The sequence below is a fragment of the Chlorocebus sabaeus genome, chromosome 15 (genome assembly GCF_047675955.1).
Source record: "Chlorocebus sabaeus isolate Y175 chromosome 15, mChlSab1.0.hap1, whole genome shotgun sequence".
Lineage (NCBI taxonomy): Eukaryota > Metazoa > Chordata > Mammalia > Primates > Cercopithecidae > Chlorocebus > Chlorocebus sabaeus.
In genome coordinates this window covers 63840298-63862726 of record NC_132918.1, presented here as the reverse complement: position 1 = coordinate 63862726, position 22429 = coordinate 63840298, and the positions used below count along the sequence as shown (strand labels likewise).

The following is a 22429-nucleotide window of genomic DNA, read 5'->3' as shown; positions in this document are numbered from 1 at the left end:
ATTTAGGAAAGTTTATAAGGGAAAGATGTGTAACTGGGTGACTCTTTTCTACCAATATTAAATTGATGCAGTTTAACAACTTTGACTGTGTTTAACAGTGTTGTTCCTGTAAAGCAATGCCTACCCTGGGTGTAATGCATGTGCCTCCTAAGGAGCTTCATTTTGTGTCTGAATAACATGTAGGAATCAGATTTTCCTTACATTTGCTAAGCAATGGATAAAAATGCTATATTTTAGCAACCAAGAATATTAAGTAGATAAAGTTAGAAGGCAGAGGAATTTCATTGTGTTTGATGCATAACATTTATCATACAATCATTTATTTTTTCCTTGGTTTGGCGAAAACAAAGAATATATTGATCCTGAAATGAACAGACACAGCAGTCCGTATTGTTAGATCTTTATCTATTAAAAATGGAAAAACAGCACTTCAGCAAATTCTTTGGCCTCTACTCATGATTACCCTATTTATTGATTGTTTGCCAAGAATGTATGCATCTTAAGAAAGCCAGGGTAAGAGCATTAAAAATATAATTTATTACGGCTTTTCAAACAGAGTGCATTAATATTGTACTGTGAAGCGCTGGGGCTCTATAAAAAAGACTTTCTGACGCCTGCAAACATGTAAGTTCCATAAATTCCTAAATAGGAGATTTCAGCTGTCTCTGGTATTATGTGATATTTGCACAGCAAACTTTAATGCCAGGACAGTTTTAGACAAGGATTCTACAGACTTCACTGCTCCTTATGGCAGACGTGCTGTTTACACAGGCTCATAAACCTTCAGCAAAAGCTTCTAAGACTGCCTTCAGGTTTAAATCATGTGGTATTTTTAGCATTCAGCAGTGACCAGTGCTCTCCCCTTTAAATGCTGGAAGGTTATGAAGTTGCTGTAGTTGGAACTCTCGCCAAACACTAGCACGAATAATCAGACAGTTCAGAAAAGGCTTGTGTTCAGCATTACTCCCAGGAACGGGAGGGTAACCGCAACAGTTTGCTAGAAGGTCTGTAATTAGATGGTACTATTGTCACTTTATAGCCATCTTTATTATTTTAGGGTACCTCTAAACATGATCAATAAAATCCACAATAAATCCAGTATATTTCAATAGTTTGAAAACCCCGCAGTTGTTTTATAGATCTAAGGAAAAGCGTATTGTAGAATACATCTGTTTTATCCTACGAAAGGAAAAATCAATGTGTATGTTTTTATTGTACTTACCCAACTCTTTGAAGATATCAGGACAGGAGGAGGAAGAACTAAAAGTACAGTAAATTCACTTCCTGCTCAAATGCTTTTTTGTTTTGTTTTGTTTTGCTTTGGATGTATTCTAAAAATGCAATTTAATTGTAGGAGGGTCTCAGATAATCCAAATAACAAAATTGCTAAAGTCTTTTTGTGGGTTTTTATTAACATTTTCATCTTATTTTTCATGTGGATGGTTTCTATCTGACAGGTGCTAGATGAAAATTATGGCTGAGATGAGAAAACACTACTAAGAAAAAGGGATTGAATGCTTTTATTTGTTTAGGCGATTTTGCCAAAATACCTTCAAGCCAAGGAAGGAATCACCAGTTTGCATATTGCTATTTTTGCTGTGGTCTCCCCAAGTTGTCTTCTGATCCCTGACGGGTTCTCTCTCTGGTATAAAACAGCTGAATGAATGACAAAAATATTGGCAAGCTCTGCGGCTTGTTTTTCATGCCTAGCCTGTTGGTACCTCCGAATGAGTTTGTAAGTTTTTCTGAGTAAACCTAAAGGGGTTTGTTTGTCAGACCTAGAATCTCTTGTGAACAGTTCGCTAAAGCTTTGGTGAAGACTCACATGTAGAAGGATATAGCTGTTTGATTGCCGGCTTTTGTTCAGCAGAAACAAGCAAATAGAGAATCTTTGAAGGGCCTCTCTGGTGTCAGTAGGAAATCTTGATTTTTTTAGCTACGGTTGGTGTGCACTAAGACATCTTCAGAAGTTGGTATGATTCTGTGAGTCCAGAGGACAGAGCTTATAGAGGCATTAGTATTGTAGGACTAATTGTGGATCCTGGGTGCCCTGTTAAAGTAACCCTTGTCATCATTTATGCTAAAGATGATACCCTTCTGGCAGTTTGCCACAGTACAATTCAGATGCATCTGCTTTTAACCCTTTTCCGTTGTCACTGGAAGTCTGACAGTGCGCTGCATAAACACCTTGAGTACCACAGCATTCCGTAATACCAATTTCTAGAAGCAGCGTCTTTCTAATAGTGGTGTGGCCTGTGCTTGTTAATCATCTGGCTACTGAGTTACTATATTGGATTAAAATATATAAAGAGAGAGCACACCAAATCTATGCAGATTCCTTTTTTCTAGTATGTCCCGATAAGGTCAGTTTCCTTTTCTCTCTCTCATTTTTACCTTATTTGCTACAACAAAGATTGTTGATTTTAAAGACTTATGGGTACTGTGCTATCTTTTTAGGTAGGTTAAATGAGTATTCATAAAGCAAATGTTATTTGTCTAGATTATGCACATATTGAAATTCTGTATTATGATGACCGGTTTGGTTAAGTACTTTTTGTGGAACCAGTTAGAGTTAATATCTAAAAAAGGAAGAAAATGAAAATTTCTTTGTCGAAGATAATTTGTTTAGACACAAGCAGGAAAAGTTTATTATTAGCAAAATCATGTAGGCAGTAGAAAGGTGGGTTCTTCTGAAGATAAACAGTGAGTTGTGTTTGCATACTGTATACTACTCATAGCAAATTAAGGAAGACACATTTTTCTTTCGTCACCATTATTATTTGATCAGAAAGGTAATTCTGCATTCATTGCTTTTGGAAAATGCACTGTTAATTTAGAGCACAACTTACCTTAGGACCAAGTTCACATTCTACTTAAATATTTCTGTTACAACTTTAAATAATATGAGAATGTATATATTTATGTGCATGTGCCTGTAGTTCTGTACCCAGTCTGCCTTGGAAGCACAGTGAATCTCTTGTGATTATTTATTTTCATGGCTAATTTTTCCTCCCCCCACCAAGCTGTATTTCTGAAGACTGTTGGTTTTCCATCCCTCTTTCTTCATCTTTTTGATAGGAACCATGCTGCCAGTTTTCTGTGTAGTGGAACATTATGAAAACGCCATTGAATATGATTGCAAGGAGGAGCATGCAGAATTTGTGCTGGTGAGAAAGGATATGCTTTTCAACCAGCTGATCGAAATGGCATTGCTGTCTCTAGGTTATTCACATAGCTCTGCTGCCCAGGCCAAAGGTAAATAATGTGTACGTGGGGTTGGAAAAATTGCTTGGCATTCTTTGTTTACCTTGCAGAGAAAGCACTGAATATTTTTATTCAAAGAACTGTAGCCTGTATATTACATTGGTTCCTTTTAGGCTGTGGCTTTAAAAAATTGGCTTAATTCAGTTTAGTTTAGTTAACACACATTTTGCTCATGTGGAATGTTGAGGTAGATTTTTTTTTTTAAATTACTTCAGCTGAATCATTAGTATGCTTATTGACCTTAATAATCTGCTCCACTGAGGACCCACAAGGAAGTGAGGAGCGTATTTGAGCAGATGGACTGTTGAGAGTCAATTTGCATTTATGACTGAATATCTAGTTCTGTTTCTTTTATTCTGTTTCTGATGGTTTTATGGGCTGTAAAGTATTTTTCAATGCTGATTCCCACTGCAATAGAGAATCTTATCTAAATCGTAAAGCCATTTAGAACTGGTTCAGCTATGTCTTATTAGAACTTCCTGTAAGTTAGGAAAATGTGGCCTTATGCATAGGTTTTATTGATGGGGTTTTATTTCCAAAATAATAAACAACCCTACAGTCATTTACATAATTTTACAATTTGGAAAGCTAAGCTGTGAATATTTTCATTGACCTGCCTTTTAGAGGGAAGGGAATCATTCAGACAGAAATAACGGTATTGCTTGTGGTAGGGGTAGTAGGAAAGAACACCCTTCTACTAGATATATTATTTGAGGGTAAAATATTTAGTGACATATCCTCTTTATCTGAAATAGGGCTAATCCAGGTTGGAAAGTGGAATCCAGTTCCACTGTCTTACGTGACAGATGCCCCTGATGCTACAGTAGCAGATATGCTTCAAGATGTGTATCATGTGGTCACATTGAAAATTCAGTTACACAGGTGAGTCAAGACAGCAAATCTAGGGTGAAACATTCTTCTTACCTGATCTTTTGAAATGAAGCATCTCTCTCTGGTCAACCTTCAATTTTTTTTTTTACTCCATGTTTCAGAAAGGTTAATACAGATCGATTCGATTTTGTTACCCTATCCTTCTGCCTTTTTTCCTAACTTCAATGTATAATTTAAAAGCAAACCCCCCCCCCCCCACACACACACACAGAATGTGTGGGTTTGTGCAGGTTATCAAAAGAGAAGACTTTTTACGTTTAGTCAATTAAATAATGCATTACAAGAAGGCATTTTACATAAAGTTTACTTAAGAAAAAAATATTTTTGCATATCATGAACAGTGCCATCTGTGTACATTTTGTGAAAGACTATCTTATTCACTATTACCACAATCTTATTTATTTATTTTTTTATGATTTTAATTCGTATGTACAGAGTAATGAAAGGAAATCGGTTAATACGTTAAAGCTTTTCACGATGGCTCAGGAGAAAGCAGTACACCTTAAATTGTCTTCCCAAGCGCATCAGAGCAGGAAGGTAGAAGTAACATGAAAAAATAGCCACCACAGGCAGCTGATGTATAATTCATGCATCGATACAGCAGATGTGTTGTATAAAGTAATTAACTAATCGGAACAATCAGGAGACCGAGAGCAATCTCCAGATGCATCTGTTTGATGCGCAAAATGAAATCTGTCTGTCTTAAAGGAATGTTCTGCAGCGGGATGCAATCTTGTAATAATCCCCTTTCTAATCTATGTCTCAAATAGTTGCCCCAAACTAGAAGACTTGCCTCCCGAACAATGGTCGCACACCACAGTGAGGAATGCTCTGAAGGACTTACTGAAAGATATGAATCAGAGTTCGTTGGCCAAGGAGTGCCCCCTTTCACAGGTACTTAGCATAGCATGTAATAAATAATAAGACATCATGGGCAACCCTGATTTGAGGTTTGATGGAGCTCCCTGATTTAAAGCAACTGGTATCTGAAGCAAGAATCTGCCAAAAATGTAAAGTGACTTGACCACTGGTGACCTTTTAAAATATGCCTGATTTGTTGTGAACAGAGCCTATACGCTTTTTCTCCCTTGGGGGAAAGAGCCAAAGGACTGTTTACAGGAAAAACAGTTCAGTGGAAGACTCCGCTGGCTAATTTTTAGATTTGTCTTCTGAGTGCTATGAGCATGATAGCTACATTCTCCTGAATGCCCTTATTTAAGAAAGAGTCAAGGTGGTACTAATCCCTCAAAGCTTCGGTGAGAGGGAATGGCAGTGGCAGTGTGAATGCATAAAACTTCACTGTGCTATCTGAATAAAACAACAGTACAATTCTTGGATATTCATTACCAAAAAATTAAAAGTATTTTAGTACAAATAATTATGAAAATAATTACCCTTAACTAAAGGTTGAATAGTGGTTAATTCATTAGGATTTTGTGACCAGTTTTGTGGCTTTAGTTTACTACTTTTCTGTTTTGTTTTTTTTTTCAGTGGAATTTTCTTTTTTCCTTCTGAGATACCTGTCATACCATCAGGGATATTTGAAATGAAATAAAGATTTTTAAATTATTTTCCTTGATTTCTTTGTTTAGAATAAATTTGGTGGAGGGCAGCTAAAACTCTAGATAGAGACTGCCTACCTGCTTATAGACAGAAAATCAAACATCATTTTTGATGAAACTCAGCTGATTTCAAATAAAAAAAAAGGATGCCATGAATCTACTCGTAAAGGGCTGCTTAAAATGGGTTTGGGTACTGAGGGGATGACTGTAACACATGTAAGTATATGATATGTTACAGTCATCCCCTCAGTACCCAAACCCGTTTTAAGGCCATTCCATGATACAGTATTATTAAAATGTTGGTCCAACTAGATTTTTACCAAATTTTTAATGTTTTCTTTTAATTTGAGTTTTAATTCTGAATATTAGTCTCAGCCATTTGAACTTGAACTGTATGACGCTGCTGTAAACATTTCTGCAATTGAGAGATCTCAAAGTGTATTTCTGCTATATTCTGAGTAGCAGATATTCTCAAAATGTATTTCTAATATGAGGCTCATGAAGATTATTAGGTACCTTTGAAGGGAATCTTGTGGGCTTTGTGCTTCTGTTTCATAGAAACTCCATGCATTTCAGATTTGCTAAGTTACATTCCAACATTTTTACTTTGATATTTGCTACAACTTTTAGGAATGAAGCAAATGAATTAAGTTTATGTTTAATAGCTTTCTATATTCTTCTAAAATAAGCTATAGCCACAGTTTACATATTCTCTGTATTGCTAAGTGTCCGTTTCTTGCAATTCAGAGAAAACTCTTTTCTGTCATTTCAGTTACACCTTCAGCTGATCTCCTATCTTCCCTCTCTCACCCTTGGAATAGAGAGGATAGGAATTTATAACCATCAAATAAAAATAATTTAAATTAATTAAACACAATTAAATCAATAGGATGATAGAATAAAGGGGTGACTCTTACTTCTGCGACCTTGTTTCGCAGACAACTCAAGATAACATGTTACATGGTTGCTAACATTTGAAAATTTGAAATGATCTAGAAATAAACTTGTTAAAAACTCAGTTAAAACATAATATAAACACCCAGTACTGGAATCACATGTGTCTTTATGTTACTAAATGTCCCATTGATCGTGGAAGCATATTCAGACGAAGACTTAAGGCATTTACTATGAGCTGAAGAAGAGGATGTCGGTACAGATATTTATTGATACAGTCAGTGAGAACTAATTGTTAAATGACATCAACATTCAGCCAATAAACTCCACCTCGCTATAACTTATAAATAGAATTGTGAATTTACTTAATGTTATCATAGAAAATGAATTACATACAGACAATTATAACATTAAGTAGAATGACAAAATGTAATTCAGGACTTGGTTTTGGAGTCATACATTGATGAATTTCTGTAGAGAGAAGTTTGCAGATACATGGCCTCCTGTGGCTGGATAGCTCACTGTAATCATTAAGTGATGGAACTAGGCTACAATTTCAACATCAATTATAATTACAGTATTCTTTTCCTTAAAAAAACTTCTAAAAATTATGCATAGTTTAGCAGTGAAAGCAAATATTTGAAATTAATTTAATATTTAACAGTATGAAAAAATGTAAATTGTTCTCTAAATGAGGGAGTTATTTTATATTTTGCTGAACCATCTTCTCTTTTTCTATGAAACTGATACTCCAGTCAGAATGTTTTCAATATAAACTTTTCTTTGTGCTTCTTTATTATGTTTTTCTGTCTAGAGTTATTAAGATGAGAGATGCAAGTTCCCTAAAGCCTATGTCCAAAGTATATGCCGAGTTTGACAAAACTACTCTTTTTCCTATGGTTAAGATTTGATGATGAAGATGGTCATGGTGAAAAAAGCCTAGCAAATAAATATGGCCTCAGTCTTGTGCAAAATGGGACCTAACACCAAGAAATGCCAAGTGTTAAGCCCTTTCTTCCCCTATAGAGTGTTGATTCATTCATGCGAGAGAACCTTTAGCGTGCAATTCAGCATACACATTTTACTGTACAGTAAGGGTTTTATTTTGTTGAATATGATAAAGTACTCCAGTAGCAAGTATGGCTACAGGGTCCCTAAATATTATGGTTAGTAGAAAGTTCACCCTGTGGGCAGGTAAATTCCTTTTATAGAGCAGGAGCTAGGAGGAGTGGAACTGGGGAGCCACCAGGATTTTGCCTGGGGTGTTGAATAAGCCCTGCCTCCTGTGCTCTTAGGACGATTGTCTAATACTTGGTAAGCAAATGTCCATTTGAACTTGGATTCTTAGAACCAGAAGGGATTATCCTTCCTAGGCTCCTCCCTTTGACAGTTGAAGGAGCCAGTGTCCCTGGAGATTAAAGTCACGGTGCTGGTTAATGACTAACACAAGTCCTGACTTGCTAAGCCTATGTCCTTGCCTGTGATAAATTTTAAAGTGCTGATTTAGCTACTTGGGAGGCCGAGGCAGGAGAATCCCTTGAACCCAGGAGGCGGAGGTTGCAGTGAGCCAAGATCGTACCACTGCACTCTAGTCTGGTGACAGAGTAAGACTCCGTCTCAAAAAAAAAAAAGGAATATTTACATTTGGGTACAATAATGTTTTCTTTGCTAATATTCATAAGGTGTTCTCCAGCTGCAGAAATTCCATAAGTGGGCTTGGTTTGATTTACAACTCATACCTTTATTTCTGTTATCACTTTCCTATCATAAATCTGCCCAAATAGATTGACACTAATTTATTAAATTCTTTGTACCACGTGTTTTTTTATTTTTGTAAAATGTTCTAAGACATAAGAAACACTTAGCTCATTAGAGGTCTGAGGTTAGATATTTTGTTGTTGCTTTTGTTTTTTTCGGTGGATGTGGTTAGATAAGTTGAATGTTGCATTCTAAACTGCAGCTGAGGAGAGAATAAATTCTGATTTGGGGACCAGAAAGCCTGTAGTCATAAAACTTTTGAGGATATGGATTTGGGAGAAAAATTGGAAATTTAAAAAGTAAACATTTTTATTTATAATAAAACATTACATTTTGATGCTTATTTTCCCTGGAGTTTTAGAAATTGCATTTAAATACTAGATAAATATATATACATTCTGATACAGTGTAGATCCATTTTTGTTAAGTAAAAGGTCAGCTATTCTACCAGCATAATGCCTTCCTTCTAAAAATGTTTAGGTCAAGTATTTCATGGAGGTCTTGATCTGATTTGCATAATTTTACCTTTCCTCTGTCACCACACACATGGGCATATATACACACGTGCGTGCACACACACACACGTCACAACTTTCACATTTTTAAGGCATTGGATTATTTTCTATCTTATTTCTCACCTGGAAAAGATATCTTTAAGCCAAGTCATATAGAGTGGGTGAGAAGTGTTATTTTTATTTTCAAGTAGCAAAATACATATAAAATAAATTTAAATTTGAACATTCCATTTAGAAGTAATATTGAGAAAGATGATTTTCCAATTTTCCTTTTATTCACAGCATCCTAGGATCTCAAATATGTTGGACAATTTATTTATTAATGGCAAAATAGATTTTAAAAAGAAACCACCCCATACTCCTGAAGCTTAGCTTCAGTACTGCTCTCCTGAAACGTGACAGTCATTTCCGTAGGAATTCAACACACGTACGTGTTTAGTTGATTTTCAGTCTGTATTATAAATGATACTGGAGCAACAATTACAAATCTATCATGTTATATAAATGTGTTTTTAATAAACTGTACTTTATTTCAGTTTTTGGACTGAAATGACATGTTTCTTAAAATTTTAAGTCAGCTTTAGTAATAACATTCTTAAGAGAATAGCCAGCATCGGTGTTCATATATTGCATTTCACGTGAGAGTCTACCATATGAAATTTGTTCACATTCATACATTCAAAAGTATGTATTGACAATCTGCCGTATGCCAGGCATTCCATTTCCTATGTAGTGTTAAGGATATAACATCTTATTAGTTGAAATAATAGTATTACACTTTCATTTAGTGCTTCTGATGCATCAAGAGTGCCTTTGGTCCCCCTAAGTAGGATATAGTCTTATATCCCCATTTTTAAATGAGGAACCTGAGGCACAGAATGTTGCCATGAGTGTCCATGGCTGCATTGCTGGTGAAGCAGAAGAGTAAGACTTCATACCCAGAGCCTGTGAGCTTCACCAAGTAGTCCTTTCATCACATACCACAGATAAAGGAAGTTTAAAAAAGACAAATTGAAAGCCTCTCAGATGAATTGGATAGGTTTTATAATACACTTTGATTTTTCTAAAGTACTGATAACTACTTGTAGTTTTCCAAGTGTATTTATTCTCATTGCTGAAAATTTTCTTTAACGTGTTTTGGTTTTGTGTCTTTGATTTTTTGTTTGTATTTTGTCTTGTTTTAAAAGTACATTGCTGTCATTTCAAGCCCCTAATCACAGGTGATCTAGACAGGAGCTGACTTTTGGGATAACTTGGCATTTGGGACATTCTAGAAGATTTGCCAGTATAGTTCTGTGCAGTTATTTCTCTTTCCTATTCTTTCGTATCCTCAAGACCAGTAGGCATAATTATGCTAATAGCCCTTTGTTTTGAACCCCAAGATAACATTAGGCATTTTCATTAGAAATAGTGGGCAGATGAATTTCTTAGGTCCGTTTGAAAATACAGACTCCAGTCATCAGACTGGCCTGATCCAATGAACGAGTCTTTTCCGAGCGGCTCCATTTTAAAATAAAATGATTCCTGTTTGAGCTGAGCTGGAACGATTTTATACTTGCCCCTTCCCAGTATAAAATTATCTTATGTTAAAACATCATATATTTTGAAGAAAAGCTCTACAGAGAATCTTCTTTCCTTTTTAAAATTACAAAACTTTCCTTAGTTTTTACCCTACTGACCATGGGAATCTCAGATTATAAATGTCTGCCTTGCCAGGCACTAAAGTACTTGATACTAATTGGATATTATGACCACTTTTCAGCAATTGTATTACTGTAATGGTGGGATCCATAAAGGAAATGGTAAGCCTGTCTTATATGGGTAGTTGTGTGAATTGCAAAACTTATATCAAATAATTTTTTTGCCTCGTCTTTTGAACCAGTCATGACATCATTCTAGTTCCTTTTTCAACTTAGTGAGATGTCTGCTCTGTGTTAATGTTATAATATGTATAATCTACAACAGAATTGTCCTCCAAATTGCAAGTTTTCCTTTTTGAATCTAATATATCAGGCTCATTTTTAGATGACTTAGATACATAAGGATTTTATTGTAGCTCGATGTTAGCTCTCTGTAACCTTTCAGATATATTAATCAAAAAAGCCAAACTTAATAAAGCATCTAACTTAAAATGGATTGATCTCAAATATTTTATAGCCACTATCTTTTCACAATAGTAAAACATAAAAGAGTTTAAGCCATGCCAATTTAGAGAGTGCTTAACAATGTGTAACTACTTTATTTTCACTTAATAGATTTTTTACCTGTGCCTTGTTTCAGATCTGAACAGGTTTCCTTTGACCTCAAAATCACTAATGCAAGGAAAATTACCATATCATGAGAGTATTTTTCCTCTTTTTTTGTCTGATTCTTAGAATAATAAATACTCCCAAGGCTTAGGAGTAGACATGGCCTGAGAGAAAGCCTATTAAATGCTATTTTCTAATGGTTTTAAAAAACAGCTTAGGCAAATCATGCTAACCAAACTGATTTTCTTGCTAAAACAGAACTAGTTTTAGCGTATATTTTAGACATCTTTTTTCCTCAATTACTACTGAAACTTCAAATTGGGCTCTATCTGGATTTGCTTTATAGATCTGCTTCATTTCATGCCAGATTTGGGCAAACTCATAAACAACCCCCCACTCCAAAAAATAAAAAAAATCCAGATAATCAAAACAAATAGATACACGAACTCAATTTCCCCGTCTTTCGTTGGAAACTGCTTGATTATAACGTGCTCTGAGTATTAAAAACATAAGAGAGCCTTTAACATAACAGAGGAGAGCCTCAGCCCTGGTTCTGCAGCTCATTGCCAATTGAAGCAAGGAACGCTCTGGCTATTGGGACTTTTAAATCTAGACTTAAAAGTTATTTGTTCTGTTTAGCATTTTTAAAATGATTCTATTAGGAATTGTGTGTGCTTCAGTTTTAATTTTAACTCATAATGATTGTAAAGCACCCTGGGATGCTTGCTTGAAGGGCGCTACAGAAATATAAGATTGCATTGTGTTCTAATATGCAGTCTTATGGGGTGCTGGAGTTTCACCATGGACAGTTCATAAGGTTGCAGAATTCCTCATGGCAGAGAAGGTGGCTCGCTGACTTCTTTAGCAGTCTTTTTCTCTCATTCTTACTCTGAAACTTTGTTCTCTTTAATCATCATCTTTCTCTCTTAAAAAAAATTGATTATTTTCTATTGTAGTATTTTCCCATAGAAATGCTAATCTAATTTAGTTGACTCAGGTTGAAGATGCAAACCAGTTGATAGGTTGGAAGTTAAGAAAAGGGTAAAGTTTTTAATTGCTAGCACTATTTGAGATCACATTCTTATCTGAATAACAAGACATGATACTTCATTACTGAATACCACCGTCTCAGGCTTGTCCCATTTTACTGTCCACCTGGTATTTGTTCCAAGGCAGTTCAGAAATGTAACAAGTATTAACTTTGTGAAATGTCACAATGAGACTCTTCTCTGTGTTGTTGAAACTCCTGGGTTATGATAACATATGACACAGCTTGATCTAGTTTTCTTTTTACTTTTTAATGGGACTATTTCTTTAGAGTAATGGCATTTCTTCAACAACTTCATTCTGTTACTTTTTGTGTGTTTTTGTTTGTCATTGCTCTCTAGCATCCCTTTAATTAGCTCCCAGCATTGTAGGAATCAGGAATGTGAGTTCTGTTGTGGCCAGCTATGTGAGCTTGGGCAGCTGACTCCATGACTCAATTTTCTCATCTGTAAAGTAGGAAGATAATAGAACCAATTTCTCAGTCTTGTTTTGAGAATTAAATGAGCTGGTACTTAGAAAACATTTAGAACAGTTTTCAGTCCTAAAGTGTGCCATAACTAGTTGTTTTTCTAAAATGTGGGCATTGAGAGTTTGAAATCCTACTTGCACATGCCACATGGTCTAAGTAACTCTCTGGCTACATGGAAGATTTTGGTGCAATCTTCATTTTTAGTGAAAACAACCAAATACTTTTCATTTGTGAAAAAATTAAAGGACTGTATTATAACTCAAACTCAACGTTAAGGAACACTTGCAATCATTATAAAGTTATGATGTATTTTAAAATGGAAGTGGAAGACTGAAGCTTGTACTTTAAATAAATTGATTTGGAAGTTTAGCAAATATGATACCCTAGACTAGACAATGTCAAGTAGAATAAAGATGGGACCGTTACCAAGAGGTGAGCTTTTGCCAGTATCTTTTCCATTAACTAACCTCGCCTGTACTCCCAGCACCCAAGGTTCTGTCCTCTCCTTATGCGCCCATCTTAGCATTTTCCACATTGTTCTGAAATAGTCTGTGGACTAACTAGGCTGTCTGTGTGCACTGTAATTGACTGTCCCAAAGGAACTAAGTTGTATTCATCACTGTCATAGATCCTGACACACAGTAGGAACTCGGGAATATTTGTCAGACTTAACCTTGTAGGATTTGCACATGTTTATTTCATAAACCAATATAGCACATCAGTGGTTGTATTAATAGTACTCTATAGATACTTTTATCTACAGTATCCTATCTCATGAAATATTTTTCTGTTATACTTAATTCTGTATTTTTACCTAACAAAGAACAAATCACTTCTGAATTTTTCTCTTAAGAAAACCTACTGACATTCCAAGCTGTCTCATGCTTTTATATGTTTGATAATGTTCATGAATATGTGTACTAAACTTACACATTTGTAAGCACAACAGTAGCCTTGGAGTTACAGGGAACTCAGAGGTCTGAATGCTTAAAAAGACCTAATTATACACCACAGTTAAGAACAAGCTTTAAAAACATATGCAGCATTTTTAAATTTTTAAATTTTTCTTCCACAATGGTACATGTATTTCCACCTGGCTAATAATTTTCATTTTGTCTCAGTTGCATTATATTTGAGACCCACACTTCTTTACTGTTATTTTTATTTGTTCATTTTCTTCTCATATTCAAGAGTAAAATGGGAAATTTTCAATAACAGTCAGATAATTTACAAAGATGCTGACATTGCCAGTACGGAAATGTTAACAGTATCACCCCATGTTTGCTTACAATGTCCATTCCTCAGTTGTGTTCTAAAGTCTACATTTGGCCTAAGAAACTCCATTTAAGGCTATCAACATACAGTGTTTTAAAGTCATCTGTGTAAAGGTCTAGAGTCACCTGAATTTAGAGAGAGCTGCAAGTGTAGATAACTGTTCAGCCATTCCATAATGGGCCTTAGGGACTTGGTTTGTCCACCTTCTAAGCATGATCACCAGCTCAGCCTGGAAAACACATGTTTAGTGATGGATGGAGCTCTTTATTATATGATTTACAACCCATTCCAACACATTTTTCTCATTTCACCATAACTTCTAATGAGACGATTACCTGAGGATGGCATTTTCCTACACTGTGAAGGATTTTCGTAATATTGATTGAGATGAAGCCAGATTAATTTGATTTTTCTTTATGATCTAATCCAGAGGTGACATTGGTTTATATTTATCTGGTAGACATGGGAAGTCTTATCTAAAAGCTAACAACGATGAATAAAACACAGAAATCAAAGCTGTGGTTTAGCCCTCAGTCATCTGTGAAGTCTTGGATCAGATCTGAGTGAGGTCCATGGACCCCACAATCTGCTCCAAGGCTTTATGCAGACCCTGAAATTATAAGCCAGTTTTGGGAATGCACGGGGGACAGCTTTCATGGGTTTTATGTAATTTCCAAAGTTAGTTCTGTGACCCCATAAATAGCTAAAAGCCAGGAGATATTTTACCCCCAATTTTTAGGCAGTATGGCTTAAAAATCTAATATGCTCATGTACAGAAGGAATGCAAAGAGGTAATATAAAGTCTCCTGTGAAGAGTTACAGAACCTAATTCTAATATTTACTTTTGGAAAATGAATTGCTCGAAGTACTTTAGTTCTTGTTTTCGCTCTGTGGTTTAAGGTTTTTTTGTTTGTTTGTTTTTTAAAAAAAGTTCTATTTAGGACCTCTGGAATTTAACACGAATTTGGTATCTTTTTTTCTTCTATTTCTAAGTACAGTTACTAGACATTTTAATCTCTAGAGAGGATGAGCGATTTGACCACACAAGGGCATCAGAGAAAGAGATTTCTCAAACGGGTACATTGGTATACTGTAGTGCCTAAGATTCAGAATCAGGAAACAGTTTTTGCAATAAAATCAAAACTCTTTGGATTCATATTTATCTAATGAAAAACTTGTGAAAATTCTATTTGGATATAACATAATATTTAACTTAATAATGAGTATATTTTAAATAGTCATAAGCAGGATGCCAGTGGGGCCGTAACCTTCCTAAAAAATAAGACTCTAGTTGGAGACATTTGCACAGTGAGTACCTGAGAATGAATAATGTGTGTTACAATTGAATCTTCTTTAGTCCCTCTGTTTGAGAAGACATACAGATTTCATAGACTTTTAAAGCTGTTAAGAGGAGACGTTGGAGATTATCTAGTTCAGTTCCCTTCCTGTTACAGCTCCTGTGTGCAGTTAATTTGGAATTTTACATGCACTTAATATACCTTTTAAAAATATTTTATAGTTTAAACTATTTACCAATATATTCATTTGGTTTGAGTAAGGTTTCAGTGTGATAAGAAAGGTCTGGCTACGTACTTATACAAAAGGGCAGAATAGAGAATCTGGTCAGAACATATTATCTGGGCATATATAAGTTACTTTATGGGAAGAGCCATGTAAACTGTGAACCAACATTTTCTTTAAAAGTTATGAATCGAGTATTTAAATCAATAAAATTTCTGTGCTTTGATATGATCATATTTTCATCTTTAGGAAATATAGTAGGAAAATTAAAATAGAATTGGATGTGTTCTCTTTGTGCTTCCTTTTGTATTCCTTTGGAGCTTTGTACTGAGTTTCCAATTTTAGCAATGTGCCAGGGTTACTTTGTATGAAAATGCCATTTTCAGGCACTAGGATTGATCAAGATGGCAAGAGCCATAACTATGACAACTGGAGTTTAAGTAAAATTTAGAAGTGATTAGTCTCTTCTCAACAAATTGAGATTCCAAATATGCCCCAGTTGTATCTCCCAAGAGAATAGCTTAGAAAGCAATAGAGGATCCAGAGGGAAAGATTTGGGAAACAGAAGCTAACAAGCACAAACAGAATATTACACTTAGAAATCCTGCCATTCGCTCTCATAAACTGAAGCCCATTTCCCGTCCTTCCCACCCCCAAAATACCAGATGGGAGCTACCTGTTAATTTTCAACAAATTCATTTCTTGTCAATATATCATATCTCATACGATGCCTCTTAGAGCTTGTTTGTAGTATTTGGTGTCCTTTGAGATTAAAAGAAAACCTCATTTACGAGGAATTCTTGTGAAAATTGTATTTGAATGTGGAGTTGATGTGAAGTTAAAGTTTGACCTTTGAATTTTCCACGGCCAGATAAAAAGCTGCTGTAAAAAATCAGGCCATAGGTAGTCAGGACATGCACAAAAGGGTGGGAGATTAGAATGTATGAAGTTGCACGTCTCAAAAAATAAAAATATAAAATAATAAAAGCCAGTAGTTTGACAGAGTGTTCAGTAAATGCTCATTTTATTGAAAATTACAAAAAGGTGCTTAATGCCTTTGCGCCATTAATACGATACATTAAAAGGTTACTGTCAAGATTAGTGTCCCATCCCTGAAAATTAACTATAGGGCTTTACACATCACCATGCACAGACTGAGAAGTTAAAGGTTTTTTAAAGACACATTTTGCATTGTGCAGCCATTTATTTCAGAAAACAATTATTTTAGACTTTGTACCAAAGACATTAGGAATGATGTGCTTTCATTTAAAGCACGGACATAACAGATACGTATTATAAACAAGGTAGAACCATGAAATTCTCCTTATAGAATAAAACCTGTGCAAGATTATTTCCCTTGCTGTCTCTCTAGAGTATTCCAATTCAAAACATACATTCCTTCCTACAGAAAAAAGATATTCAGATTCCTTAGTTGAAATTAATTAGCATTCAGAAACCAGATAGCATGTTTTTGGGTATTCATGAGATCTCTGTTTGAAAAAAATGTTTTTAACTTGTAGAAATGTGTTGCAACACACAGATGGGAAGAAAAAGAAAAAAAAATCTCTTTAGCAAGCACTGTGTGTAAAAGGAATATTACATTTTGCACGCTCCTGATTGCTCTGTGTAAACAGTTTTTGACATCTGTCTTTATAGTTTTCGAGGAGAGGAAGACTTTGTTAAAAGAATCATTTTTATACAGCAGTCACCATTTCAGTCTTGCTTTACCTGTATTATGAAAGCAGATGGTCTGCATGTCTTTTGAATATTTATAACTATCAAAAACAATCTCTTGCTATTCACCCTTAGGCTTATGAGATGTCAGGACTGTTCTGGTTGAAAAAAATCATCTTGGGTGTTTACAGAAAGAGGATTACATTAAGCTAAAATGACTATACATTTTCCAGTTTAATATTTGTCCATCAGCTGTTTAATCGTATTTAGATAATTGTGTAAATAAGATGTTGTAGCCCTTGCCCTCTCTGCTGATGGAGCCTGAAAGCTTTAAACATGGGTGAACCACCATTTTGTAGATGCTTTTGCTACCTCCTCCCCACCTCAGCTAAGCCATCAGCTAGTCCTTGGTAAGTTTTGATCATGATATCACAGTCCTGGGTTTTTTTTTTTTTTAAAGTAGTGCACAAAAAGCAAGTATGTAGATCATATGAAATACTAGGAAGCTGCTGGCTTCCTGTACAGGCTGTTTAGTTTATTAGGGTATATTGTAATATGCAAATACGGTACAACAATTACCCTTTAAAGCTGACATGGTTTTCTCTTTATTTTCTATGAGCATGCAGAGCTCTGAGGGTATTTTGGAAAACTTTTGGTATAGTGGGGGTTAACTGTTTTTTGACTGGAAGCTGAGCAATCAGAGATAACAGATTTTGCTGTGGTTGGTTGATTTGGCAGAAAAGCATGAACAGTTTTGGTTTAAATGATTGAATAACCTGATTAGCATTGTTTTGGGGTGGTTTTTTTTGGTTGTTGTTAAAGGCACAACAAAGCAATTTTAAGGGTAATCAGATCACTGCCTTTCCCCAGCTGATGAATCTTTTTTTGAGAAGGGCTCACCTCTCTCAAAACTCCTTCGTTGGCTACTAAGATGAACAAGTAAAAAAATAAAACAATCTTCCTTCATTTTTTAAACGTGTTAAAAATATATAACTACAGTACATATGATATTGTAGCAGGGGTTTAAAAGAATATAATTTTTTGAAAAATTATGTAACCTCAACCGATTCCTTGTGGTTTTTGTTTTTCAAATTTGAAAGAGCTAGAGTATTTTAGAGCAAAGGTTCAGAATGTTCTATCTATCTTTAAGTTAGGCTTTAGAAAAATTCCACCCTTACCTTTTCACAATTAGAAAGGTTATAAATAATGTATTTGGCTGAAAAGGAAGCTCAGCCTGTGGCAGATGGTATCATTCTAGAGTACTGGGGTTTCTGTGAAGATGGCATTCTTTCAGATCGGAACTTCAGCAGACTCTCAGAAAGAACCGAAGCTCCTCATAGGGAGTAGACATGTGCTTTATGGATCTTAGAAAAGCTTACAACTTGGCTCCTAGGACGAGAATATTGTGTCACACTGGGGTTATGAGACCCACAGCCAATTTCTGCCGACTTTGAAATTGTATTTCCCAACACTGGAAACTGTGACCTGTTTATTGGTTGGTACACCGTGTAGCATTTGAACTTGGGATTTCAACCGACTGAGTTTTGTCGGTTGGTTTATTTTGTTCTGTGAACATTGATGTTTTATACAGACCAGCCACTGAATAGGAAACTTGCCATACAAGTTGTGTCTTTTTCAAAGTGCTTTGGATAGCTCATATAAATAGACACTGAGAGAGAACTGGAATAACATAACCACCGAGCACTGCAACTTCCGAGACATCTGTGTGGATGTATTTTGAAAAACCTGGGAAGGGATCTCTTGCAAATTAGTGAACAAAGGTTCTTGAAACTATGATTTCTATCACGACAGCCAAAGCGATGGATTTGAAAGATTCGTGTCACAGTTCAGCTGCCATTATCTTTGACCTTTAAGGGGAAGAAAAAAGGGAAAGAGGATTTCTGGTGGCTTGTTTCAGTGACCCTTTTTATTGATCACCTAGTTTGTGTCCAGCCCTCTGATGAATCCAGAATGTATTGAGATGAGACCTAAGGCCCACAGTCCAGTGCAAAATAAACAGCAGGATGAGTGCTCTAGTGCAGGAGGTTTGGGAAGTTAGGAAAGGCCTCATGGAAGCAAGGATGCCCAGGATGTATCCTGAAGGATGAGCAGCTGTTAGCTAGAGATGGAAGAGGGCATGGGTCATGCATCCAAGCCAGAGGAGTGGTATGCCTTCTTGATGCTTTCTACCAGATATAGGCCAGCTTCAGAAAACACCACCAAATTGGAGTATGAGAAGAAATGAAATATTTCCCTTTGGTGTTCTCCCTTACTATTCCTTGACCCAACTTGGAACTTAATAATTTAATCAGTATGCTTTATTCTACATTAAAAAGACTCAAAATACTGTATGTCATTTGAAACTTTTATCTGATACTCCTTTGATATTTAAAGCATAGTCACCTGATGTGAAATGTGATCATATAATGAAAGCCCAGCGATGAGGAGGCGGCAGAGGGTTGTCATAGTAATTAATATCTCTTCAGTTTATACATAATATGTTACAGGCTCTGTGCTAATTGTATCACATCTATTATTTATTGTCTGTCCAAGGGCAGATAGTATGTCTCTTCAAGTCATTTTCCTAGTGAGTTGCCCAGTGCTTGGCACATGGTAGAATATAAGTATATGCTAAATGAATTTTAAAAATTCCTGAATGGATGGATTCTCAGAACAACTCCATGAGGTGTATGCTATTACCATTCCCATTTAGCATGGGAAATTGTGATGGAATGGTCAACTGTTTGACCCAAGGTCATGCTACCAGTGTGTGACACATCCTCACTTGAATGTGTGTTTATTTCTGTTCTGTTTTGTCAGATGAACATTTAGTGTTTATTTTATTATGTGCCAGGCATTGAGCTAGAAAATAATATGGTGCCCCAGACCTGTGTGAACTCACAGCTTAGTGCAGTCTTTTTAAACCAGTATCTCCTTTTAAGTGATGTAGGAGTCCCAAGCCTTTCTGATGTGGAACTTGGCCTACTATCTGTACGTCCCACCACCTAGGAAAATATTACCAATCATGACTTTCTTTTATTTGTGTTATCAAAACAATAAGTGTTTTTTCCCTGATATTCTAAATTTAAGATTACACTATTGAATATGATTTTTCAAATGCCATGTGCACCACAAAATTCTGCAGTCTCTTTCCTGCCATTGAAACCGGCTGACTGGTCTATTCCAATGCTATGCCTAAGCCTTTAGTAGGAATTTTACCACCTGAAACACACACACACAGACACACGCCCACACATACTCCTCATAAAGTGACTATATGAGCAATCTAATTGGACAGATTATTGCATATTGTCCAATAAAATCAGACATGACTCCAAATTGCCTGAATTAGGAAATATTTCCTAGTCACTCAAAAGCACAGAAAGATAGGGAATCCAAAAAGTTGCTTTGTCATGCATTATTAGTTATGAATTAGCTTTTTGATTTAAGTCTTGCTTAGGCTATTATTTACATTAATCAGAGTTTCCTAAGCATACACCATGTGACAGAAAAGCACTTAAGCCCAGAACCTACCAATTTAGGGTTAAGTAGGGTAGGGGGAAGTTTTGACGATGATCCATATATGGATATTATTTTCCATGTATGGATAATAATAAACTGTATAGCACTATTACATATAGGGTCTAGTTTTATAATATTTAAGACATTTTTTCACACACACACCATGGATTCTTCTTCCTTCCATCATCCCCTACATTTTCCACTGTTGATATACAAATCACATTAAATTGAGATGATCTATTTACATATCTGTGTTCTTAATGGATAGTAAACTTCTTGTAGGCAGAGGCTGTCTGCCATCTTTGGATGACAGGTGCCTCATCTTTGTAGGCAGATGCCTCTGCCATCTTTGCATCCTTAGTACCAGCCAGGCATATAGTAGGTGTGCAGCAAAGAGCAAATTTCATATATAGAACTGTTGGCAAACTGAAGTAGACTGGATGTTTTTCAAAAACCTCAGCAAAATTTGGATATTCTATACACTTCTAAAAAGTAAAACATAAACCACATCTAAAACTTATGTGTATTATTATATTAACATTTAAGAAACTGCCAGAATATCTAGATAAAGAGTAATAATTTTTTTAAAAATTGGACCAGAGTGGAAGAACATCAACTGTCATCCATTTGCAGAAGAATCACCATTATCCATCAGCGATCTCAATAGTTTTTATTAGTGTCTGACTTTATTGATCCCTTATTACAAGAGAGTAAGTGAGATTGAAGCTGACAGATCAGGTAATCTTCTGGCTCTGGTTTTGGCAACTTTGCTAAGTGTCTTTTTACACTGTGGACTGTGGGAGGCTCTTAGTGAAATTGCAAGCTATTGGATTAATGGCAGAGCATCATGAACACATTAAGAATGTCTTTTTAGAGATATAAAATGTGAAAATGACTATAAAGTAGAAAGTGTCAAAAAAAAAAAAAAAAAGATATCACAGTGCCTCTTAGGAAAGATAGCTGTGTTTTACATAAATAATGCGACTCCAGCTTATCCTTCACTGGAAGTTCTTTAGAGATCCCCCAAATTTACATATTCCGGAAATGTGTGCATGCTACAGAATTAACACTGATGGTGGATGTCAGGAGAATGAATAATAACCGAAAGAGCTTTACATTAGAGGTAACTTAAAGAAGATAATTATGTAAAAATACTTTTGTCCCCAAACTGGCTTTTCTGGTTGCTCACTGCCTTTTGAACAGTGCTGCCTTCTATAAACTATTTCACAATAGACCAACTGATGTCTAAAATGTGAGTTCTGTTTCTGCAAATAGGGTTGAGGGATAGATTGGTGCTGCAAAATCTTACTCCTAAGACTCGGTAGGGAGTTAAGTTAGCTGTTACTAGAGAATATGGGTAACGGGTTAAAATGGACCATGAATTTAGTCATTGAAATTAACATAACCAAAATTTGCTGGGAAGATTGAAAATGATTTTTTAAAAAATCCTCCTAGTAATACATTAAAATCATGTTTTTCTTCATTTTTTAAAAAAACCCCTACTTAGTAATACATTAAAATCATGTCTTTCTTCATTTTTGTGTGTTAAAGAGCTGACACTGTTTTCAGGGCATTTATTAAAAGCAGGATAAAGAAAAGTCACCGTAGGTCATGGTTTTGTGGTATCCTTGAGAAATTGAGAAGCATGAAAGGTATAAATTTAAAATTTTTATAATCAGTTTGAGATTCAGAACTTAAGCTTTACTATTCATGAAGCCAGTAATAAGATTGCAGAATGTTTTTCTCTTGATAAAGGATCTCTGTGAATAGTTTGTTTCTTCTCAAAGA

General features: G+C 35.5%; 1 protein-coding gene across 3 annotated transcripts in view; it reads left to right on the top strand.

Annotated features, from left to right (window-relative positions):
• Positions 1-22429, top strand: part of SATB1 (SATB homeobox 1) — a 96639-nt gene that overhangs the window by 24274 nt on the left and 49936 nt on the right. For all 3 annotated transcript variants that reach the window (XM_008009249.3, XM_008009248.3, XM_008009253.3), the window contains 3 exons: positions 3079-3255; positions 4020-4146; positions 4926-5049. In XM_008009249.3, the coding sequence (XP_008007440.1) occupies positions 3079-3255; positions 4020-4146; positions 4926-5049 (428 nt within the window). The remainder of the gene's footprint in view (positions 1-3078; positions 3256-4019; positions 4147-4925; positions 5050-22429) is intronic.